This window comes from Phoxinus phoxinus, assembly GCF_949152265.1.
Source record: "Phoxinus phoxinus genome assembly, chromosome: 4".
Lineage (NCBI taxonomy): Eukaryota > Metazoa > Chordata > Actinopteri > Cypriniformes > Leuciscidae > Phoxinus > Phoxinus phoxinus.
Window position 1 is genome coordinate 45,423,835 of NC_136879.1, and position 10,000 is coordinate 45,433,834.

Below are 10,000 nucleotides of genomic sequence, written 5' to 3' on the forward strand. Positions count from 1 at the left end.
ACACACTGGGATTTACACTGCAGTTACACACACACTGGGATTTACACTGCAGTTACACACTCTGGGATTTACACTGCAGTTACACACACACTGGGATTTACACTGCAGTTACACACTCTGGGATTTACACTGCAGTTACACACACACTGGGATTTACACTGCAGTTACACACACACTGGGATTTACACTGCAGTTACACACACACTGGGATTTACACTGTAGTTACACATACACACTGGGATTTACACTGCAGTTACACACACACTGGGATTTACACTGCAGTTACACACACTGGGATTTACACTGCAGTTACACACACTGGGATTTACACTGCAGTTACACACACACTGGGATTTACACTGCAGTTACACACACACTGGGATTTACACTGTAGTTACACATACACACTGGGATTTACACTGCAGTTACACACACACTGGGATTTACACTGCAGTTACACACACACTGGGATTTACACTGCAGTTACACACACAACACACTGGGATTTACACTGCAGTTACACACACACTGGGATTTACACTGCAGTTACACACACACACTGGGATTTACACTGCAGTTACACACACACACTGGGATTTACACTGCAGTTACACACACACTGGGATTTACACTGCAGTTACACACACACACTGGGATTTACACTGCAGTTACACACACACTGGGATGTCAGCGAACCCTTCCTGATGTTTGAGTTTTACACTGCAGTTACACACACACACTGGGATTTACACTGCAGTTACACACACACTGGGATTTACACTGCAGTTACACACACTGGGATTTACACTGCAGTTACACACACACACTGGGATTTACACTGCAGTTACACACACACACTGGGATTTACACTGCAGTTACACACACACTGGGATTTACACTGCAGTTACACACTCACTGGGATTTACACTGCAGTTACACACACACTGGGATTTACACTGCAGTTACACACACACTGGGATTTACACTGCAGTTACACACACACACTGGGATTTACACTGCAGTTACACACACTGGGATTTACACTGCAGTTACACACACACTGGGATTTACACTGCAGTTACACACACACTGGGATTTACACTGCAGTTACACACACACTGGGATTTACACTGCAGTTACACACACACTGGGATTTACACTGCAGTTACACACACTGGGATTTACACTGCAGTTACACACACACTGGGATTTACACTGCAGTTACACACACACTGGGACGTCAGCGAACCCTTCCTGATGTTTCCCTCTCTCGTCTCTTAGAAACTGCGTGATGAAGATCGGATCTCCCGAAGTCTCCCCTTGAGCGCTGGGTTGGTAGTGTAGCGGTTAGCTGGTCGTGACCCATCAGTCTCTGTGCTCCATCACTGCAGATGAAGGAACTCGTCCCTGATGTTGATTCAATAATAGATTGAGGAAGTTTGGTTTGTCGCATTAAAGACCCGTACGTCCTGAAGTGACGCTGCTCCGCTGAGGGCCGGTTTAGCTCTCGCTTCTCTGGGCTGTAATTGTGCGTTTACCGGCTACACTCGGCGTGGCGCGCAGAACGAGCCGCTAGCAGAAGAGCTGACGCTGCGTTTGAAAGCGGGGCTCATGGGAGATTTACGAGTGTGTGGTTGAAGCACTCAGCGTAATAGAGTCTCTAATATGAGCTGATTGACTGAGTCTGAATCACTGATCTCACAACGACACACACAGGAAGTGGAGCAGAATCACTATCAGAGCGACAACTGTGTGTGTGTGTGTGTGTGTGTGTGTGTGTGTGTGTGTGTGTGTGTGTGTGTGTGTCTGAATCACTGATCTCACAACGACACACACAGGAAGTGGAGCAGAATCACTATCAGAGCGACAACTGTGTGTGTGTGTGTGTGTGTGTGTGTGTGTGTGTGTGTGTGTGTGTGTGTGTGTCTGAATCACTGATCTCACAACGACACACACAGGAAGTGGAGCAGAATCACTATCAGAGCGACAACTGTGTGTGTGTGTGTGTGTGTGTGTGTGTGTGTGTGTGTGTGTGTGTGTGTCTGAATCACTGATCTCACAACGACACACACAGGAAGTGGAGCAGAATCACTATCAGAGCGACAACTGTGTGTGTGTGTGTGTGTGTGTGTGTGTGTGCTGTGTGTGTGTGTGTGTGTCTGAATCACTGATCTCACAACGACACACACAGGAAGTAGAGCAGAATCACTATCAGAGCGACAACTGTGTGTGTGTGTGTGTGTGTGTGTGTGTGTGTGTGCTGTGTGTGTGTGTGTGTGTGTGTGTGTGTCTGAATCACTGATCTCACAACGACACACACAGGAAGTGGAGCAGAATCACTATCAGAGCGACAACTGTGTGTGTGTGTGTGTGTGTGTGTGTGTATGTGTGTGTGTGTGTGTGTGTGTGTGTGTGTGTGTATGTGTGTGTGTGTGTGTGTGTGTGTGTGTGTGTGTGTGTGTGTGTGTGTGTGTGTGTATGTGTGTGTGTGTGTGTGTGTGTGTGTGTGTGTGGTGTGTGTGTGTGTGTGTCTGAATCACTGATCTCACAACGACACACACAGGAAGTGGAGCAGAATCACTATCAGAGCGACAACTGTGTGTGTGGTGTGTGTGTGTGTGTGTGTGTGGTGTGTGTGTGTGTGTGTGTGTGTCTGAGTCTGAGTTTACAGATCTCTGGATGAGGAATCATGGGGGAAAAAATGGTCTAAATCTGACAGACACACATTTGGATTCATAAAGTAAATTATATAAAGCTAACCGTAACCAGATTCTAGTGTTGAGGATCATCAGAACATGTGTGTGTGTGTGTGTGTGTGTGTGTGTCTGTGATACTCAGAATCCTTTTTATAGTTTCATTGTGGATCTTGAGGGATTTGTTGTATAATATATAACAGGATCAGATGTTATGCAACAAATCAAGTTCCACAAGCAAACCCATAAAAAGCATGTGTTGTGGTGAAGCATCATGGGAATATGAGGAGTGTGTGTGTGTGTGTGTGTGTGTGTGTGTGTGAGTTAGTTTTGCAATTCCCAGCTAAAAAAAAAAAGGCTCTAAGAACGCTTTGCTAACATTCCCATTAAGTTTTGAAAACATTATTTCTGAACGTTCTGAAACAAGCAGTAACATTTAAAAAAACGTTAGACGAACATCCAAATAGAACCTTACAAAAACAAAATTCTCTTTGAATGATTACAATATTTATTATATTTTATAACTTTTGAGCCAGCTACAGTTAGAGGACATGTTGCGTGTCCTTACTGTAAGTGCTAATAAATCGGTCAAATCATGTTTGTGTTTCCGTCGAGTGTTTCTGTGAGGGTTCGTTGAGAAAGCATAATTCATCTTATTTATTACACGGCTCTGTGGAATACTTGATTCTGATTGGTCAATCGCTCCATCCAGCGTTATTATTCCCAGATAACAACAGAACACAGAAACACCGGCTCATCCGGGTCACTGAAGTCAGCAGCGCTACACACTCGCGAGGAACCGTTTCTCTTCGTGGAAGTTTTGCTTTTGGTGAGCTAATAAAATATTAACACTCAGTCTAATCAATATTTTGTGTACAGTTATTTAATTATGCCATCCAGTATCGTGGACTCGCTCTCTTGTTTCATACAAACGCAGCGGCGGCCATTTATGACTATTGTTTTGTTCACTGTTCGATTATAAAATACAAACAGGTACGATTTTAAAACAGTTTAATCTGAAATCAATATCTGTTATCTCCATAAATATTTATGTGGCGAAATGCTGTGTAATATGTGTTATGACTGTATACCGTATCTCTTAAATGTCCATCTTTGAACTTGTCGCTGAAACTGCTCTCTCCGCGAAAGTTTGCGTGTGTGAGTGTGTGTGTGTGTGTGTGAGTGAGTGAGTGAGTGAGTGAGTGAGTGAGTGAGGAGTGTGTGTGTGTGTGTGTGTGTGTGTGTGTGTGTGTGTGTGTGTGTGTGTGTGTGTGTAAGTGCTTGTACGGGCATGTGTGAGTGAGTGTGTGTGTGTGTGTGTGTGTGTCACACTCTGAGTGTGAGAACAGAACCAGACATCCGTGGAGATCCTCTTTTATTTAATACAGATCAATGTTTCAGCACACAAGGAGCTCTGAGGAGCTGTCAGAGCCACACACACACACACACACACACACACACACACACACACACACTGTTCGCTGGAGCGCGTGACTCATGAAGAGCCTGTAAGAGAAGAGCAGGAGACAGTAATTAGACTCTATTCCTGTTTTACTGTAGTGAATCCACACATTACACTGAGTTTCACTGCGAGCTTCTCAGATCCACTGAGATGAGTGAGATATCCAAGATCCACGTTACCAGCGAGTCTCAAACTCTCCAGTGTTATCAGCGAGTCTCAAACTCTCCAGTGTTACCAGCGAGTCTCAAACTCTCCAGTGTTACCAGCGAGTCTCAAACTCTCCAGTGTTACCAGCGAGTCTCAAACTCTCCAGTGTTACAGCGAGTCTCAAACTCTCCAGTGTTACCAGCGAGTCTCAAACTCTCCAGTGTTACCAGCGAGTCTCAAACTCTCCAGCGTTACCAGCGAGTCTCAAACTCTCCAGTGTTATCAGCGAGTCTCAAACTCTCCAGTGTTACAGCGAGTCTCAAACTCTCCAGCGTTACCAGCGAGTCTCAAACTCTCCAGTGTTACCAGCGAGTCTCAAACTCTCCAGTGTTACCAGCGAGTCTCAAACTCTCCAGTGTTACCAGCGAGTCTCAAACTCTCCAGCGTTACCAGCGAGTCTCAAACTCTCCAGCGTTACCAGCGAGTCTCAAACTCTCCAGTGTTACCAGCGAGTCTCAAACTCTCCAGTGTTACCAGCGAGTCTCAAACTCTCCAGTGTTACCAGCGAGTCTCTAACTCTCCAGCGTTACCAGCGAGTCTCTAACTCTCCAGCGTTACCAGCGAGTCTCAAACTCTCCAGTGTTACCAGCGAGTCTCAAACTCTCCAGTGTTACCAGCGAGTCTCTAACTCTCCAGCGTTACCAGCGAGTCTCTAACTCTCCAGCGTTACCAGCGAGTCTCAAACTCTCCAGTGTTACCAGCGAGTCTCAAACTCTCCAGTGTTACCAGCGAGTCTCAAACTCTCCAGCGTTACCAGCGAGTCTCAAACTCTCCAGTGTTACCAGCGAGTCTCAAACTCTCCAGTGTTACCAGCGAGTCTCAAACTCTCCAGCGTTACCAGCGAGTCTCAAACTCTCCAGCGTTACCAGCGAGTCTCTAACTCTCCAGCGTTACCAGCGAGTCTCAAACTCTCCAGTGTTACCAGCGAGTCTCAAACTCTCCAACGTTACCAGCGAGTCTCAAACTCTCCAGTGTTACCAGCGAGTCTCAAACTCTCCAGTGTTACCAGCGAGTCTCAAACTCTCCAACGTTACCAGCGAGTCTCAAACTCTCCAGTGTTACCAGCGAGTCTCTAACTCTCCAGTGTTACCAGCGAGTCTCAAACTCTCCAACGTTACCAGCGAGTCTCAAACTCTCCAGTGTTACCAGCGAGTCTCAAACTCTCCAGTGTTACCAGCGAGTCTTAAACTCTCCAGTGTTACCAGCGAGTCTCAAACTCTCCAGTGTTACCAGCGAGTCTCAAACTCTCCAGTGTTACCAGCGAGTCTTAAACTCTCCAGCGTTACCAGCGAGTCTCAAACTCTCCAGCGTTACCAGCGAGTCTCAAACTCTCCAGTGTTACCAGCGAGTCTCAAACTCTCCAGTGTTACCAGCGAGTCTCAAACTCTCCAGTGTTACCAGCGAGTCTCAAACTCTCCAGCGTTACCAGCGAGTCTCAAACTCTCCAGCGTTACCAGCGAGTCTCAAACTCTCCAGTGTTACCAGCGAGTCTCAAACTCTCCAGTGTTACCAGCGAGTCTCAAACTCTCCAGTGTTACAGCGAGTCTCAAACTCTCCAGCGTTACCAGCGAGTCTCAAACTCTCCAGTGTTACCAGCGAGTCTCAAACTCTCCAGCGTTACCAGCGAGTCTCAAACTCTCCAGCGTTACCAGCGAGTCTCAAACTCTCCAGTGTTACCAGCGAGTCTCAAACTCTCCAGCGTTACAGCGAGTCTCAAACTCTCCAGTGTTACCAGCGAGTCTCAAACTCTCCAGTGTTACCAGCGAGTCTCAAACTCTCCAGCGTTACCAGCGAGTCTCAAACTCTCCAGCGTTACCAGCGAGTCTCAAACTCTCCAGTGTTACCAGCGAGTCTCAAACTCTCCAGTGTTACCAGCGAGTCTCAAACTCTCCAGTGTTACCAGCGAGTCTCAAACTCTCCAGTGTTACCAGCGAGTCTCAAACTCTCCAGTGTTACCAGTGAGTCTCTAACTCTCCAGCGTTACCAGCGAGTCTCTAACTCTCCAGTGTTACCAGCGAGTCTCAAACTCTCCAGTGTTACCAGCGAGTCTCAAACTCTCCAGTGTTACCAGCGAGTCTCAAACTCTCCAGCGTTACCAGCGAGTCTCAAACTCTCTAGTGTTACCAGCGAGTCTCAAACTCTCCAGCGTTACAGCGAGTCTCAAACTCTCCAGTGTTACCAGCGAGTCTCAAACTCTCCAGTGTTACCAGCGAGTCTCAAACTCTCCAGTGTTACCAGCGAGTCTCAAACTCTCCAGTGTTACCAGCGAGTCTCAAACTCTCCAGCGTTACCAGCGAGTCTCAAACTCTCCAGCGTTACCAGCGAGTCTCAAACTCTCCAGCGTTACCAGCGAGTCTCAAACTCTCCAGTGTTACCAGCGAGTCTCAAACTCTCCAGCGTTACCAGCGAGTCTCAAACTCTCCAGCGTTACCAGCGAGTCTCAAACTCTCCAGCGTTACCAGCGAGTCTCAAACTCTCCAGCGTTACCAGCGAGTCTCAAACTCTCCAGCGTTACCAGCGAGTCTCAAACTCTCCAGCGTTACCAGCGAGTCTCAAACTCTCCAGCGTTACCAGCGAGTCTCAAACTCTCCAGTGTTACAGCGAGTCTCAAACTCTCCAGAGTTACCAGCGAGTCTCAAACTCTCCAGAGTTACCAGCGAGTCTCTAACTCTCCAGCGTTACCAGCGAGTCTCTAACATTACACACTACCTAAACATTACACACTAACTAAACATTACACACTAACTGAACATTACACACTAACTGAACATTACACACTAACTAAACATTACACACTAACTGAACATTACACACTAACTAGAGTTAGAAAAGTCCAATCATACTTTACCACCCCTTTAACCCTAACCAATCATTTACCAATCATTAACCAATCATTAACCAACCATTAACCAATCATTAACCAATCATTAACCAACCATTAACCAATCATTAACCAATCATTTACCAACCATTAACCAATCATTAACCAACCATTAACCAATCATTAACCAATCATTAAAGGTGCCATGTATATTGTCTGGCAAAAAAAATCAAGTCATACTCCACATTCCATACCAGATGGGGGCAGTATACCTCCATAACGTGACTTGGTCTACTCTAGAGTAACAGACGAGAAACGGCATATTCTCTATGCTCCGCCCCTACCTTCACAACAACCCTAGAGCCATAGCCGAAGCCTAATCGAGGACGTTTTGCCCCCAGAGGAACGTTGGGTGATGTCAAGTGATTTTGAAACATGATATCTTCAAGCTACTCCCCTTCACCTTTACCAGTGAATATGTTCATATTCGTTTTGTTCATATTACATTTTGAGTTGTATATACACATTGTTTGAATTAAATTAATTTGACAGACAGCATTCTGTCAACATCATTGGTCAACATCAGACAGCGCACGTGAACCGATCATCTCTACTATAGTAAAAAAAACAGGAACACTGTTGAAAGATACAGTAGGCTACAAATGACCTGTTCGCGCCACAAGTTGTTCTCCGTCCTTAGCGACCGAGTCATTGAATGTGAATCAGCGGCTGCTGTCGTCAGCGAGCAGCACTCTTCAGACAACGAGGGCGCGCGCGCCGCGCTGATACCTCCGTTTCAGTTTCTCGAACCCGCGCAGTGCGGCGGTCAGAACACGGAGATCATTCTGCCCCTAGCTATGCGTGCGAAAGCATGGGGAGCGATCCCGGGCGTGTCAGAATGGGTGCTGAACGCTGTAAAACAGGGCTATGCGCTGCAGTTCGCTCGCCGTCCCCCGCGCTTCCGAGCCCGGACCGTGACGAGCGGTCCTTTTCTTATCTGATTTGATTTGTGCTTCAGAGCGCGGTGTTTCCCTGCAGCGGGTGGTGGTGGTGGGGGTCTCTGGCCAAGGGCTTCAGCCGTCCTTCCGCTCTCTTCCCTGAATTGAAATGAAGTAGTGGGCTGTACTTTCCACACGATTGACATCAGGTTCAAGTACGCCCACAAGGCGTGCGAGTTATTCGTGTGTATTGCATGTTGGCTGGTGGTTATGTTGCCCGCATACCGCCTCCCATGGCCGAAACTGGTATTACGACACCTGTCGGGCCGTGGCTAGTAATGCTAATGCTAATTAAGGTTGATATCTCTGCAGCACTATAACTTGACATTTTTTTAATGACATCATCGTCCTTATTTCTTCTCATTCTTTTGATGCGTGTAGCTCATTTTTTTGGATATTTTTACCTCAATTTTTACACATGGCACCTTTAACCAACCATTAACCAATCATTAACCAATCATTAACCAATCATTAACCAACCATTAACCAATCATTAACCAATCATTAACCAATCATTAACCAACCATTAACCAACCATTAACCAATCATTAACCAATCCTTAACCAGTCATTAACCAATCATTAACCAACCATTAACCAATCAATAACCAATCATTAACCAACCATTAACCAACCATTAACCAACCATTAACCAATCATTAACCAATAATTATCCAATCCTTAACCAATCCTTAACCAGTCATTAACCAATCATTAACCAACCATTAACCAACCATTAACCAATCATTAACCAATCATTAACCAATCATTAACCAATCATTAACCAATCATTAACCAACCATTAACCAATAATTATCCAATCCTTAACCAATCCTTAACCAATCCTTAACCAACCATTAACCAACCATTAACCAATCATTATCCAATGCAGTCAAACCACAGATTTACAACAATTCGGTTCGAGGAAACAGTCATGACAAGCTATTTGATGACATCACCGATGTTTAAAACTCTTAATGACTCCATCTCAACTCTCATTGGCCAAACATAACGTCTGACTGACATGTAAAGCAGCCAATCACACTCTGTTTAGTTCAGCATCATGTTAGGGGCGTGGAGGTGTAGTGTGGACGTTTCTACAGGAACTGTTCCAGGACGTGGTGCAGGTTTACTGCATTAATGCTGCGGTGAGCTTCACACACTCCTGAGAACACACTGTTCAGATTCTGGTGGTGTGTGTGTGTGTCTTCACACGATTCTCAGGGAAACACACACTGTCTTCTGCACATCTGAGCTCTGAGATCCAGCGTTCACATTCACTGATGCTCCTGAAGGAAAGATGATCCACGGACAGGTTTCTCCTCATCAAGGCCGGGCTGAAGTATCCTGTTGACCACCTCGGCTGGTCATGTACTGGTTATTGTTCATCTGGTTCATGATATGATGTTTGATTCATTGCTACTGTTTACATTCAAGAAAAACAACTGATTTGTTGACGAATTATAGTGACATCTTAGTTTTGCTGGGAATTCCTCTCACTGGAGATCATTCGAAGCTGTTGCCGGTCATGCAGTGGAGCAATAATAAAGTGTGTGTGTGTGTGTGTGTGTGTTCAGATCCAGCACTGAAGCGCTCGTGTTCAGATCGGTTCATTCAGAAATCATTCGACTAGTTTAGCAGAAACAGTTTTTGTCGTGTTGTTTTGTGCCTGAATGAGAGAAATGACTGTTGAGACGAGACACTTTCCTCAGAATAATGTTGATGTGCTTCATTACACGGTTTCAGATCTGGAGACGCTTTAGGGAACAACATCTGTGTTTGTGAACAACACACTCACACTGCCTGTCGCACACACACTT

At 45.7% G+C, this 10,000-nt stretch overlaps 1 protein-coding gene across 3 annotated transcripts in view; it reads left to right on the plus strand.

The window, feature by feature from the left end:
• The window catches only part of lsamp (limbic system associated membrane protein), a 217,401-nt gene that overhangs the window by 127,923 nt on the left and 79,478 nt on the right, over positions 1-10,000 (plus strand). Inside the window, exon 1 of one of the 3 annotated variants that reach the window (XM_079609854.1) lies at positions 9,267-9,328. The exons of the other annotated variants lie outside the window; for them this stretch is intronic. Within the exon in view, the coding sequence (XP_079465980.1) occupies positions 9,321-9,328 (8 nt within the window). The 5' untranslated portion in view covers positions 9,267-9,320. Of the gene's footprint in view, positions 1-9,266; positions 9,329-10,000 lie in introns of those variants that run through there. 3 annotated transcript variants of the gene reach the window in all.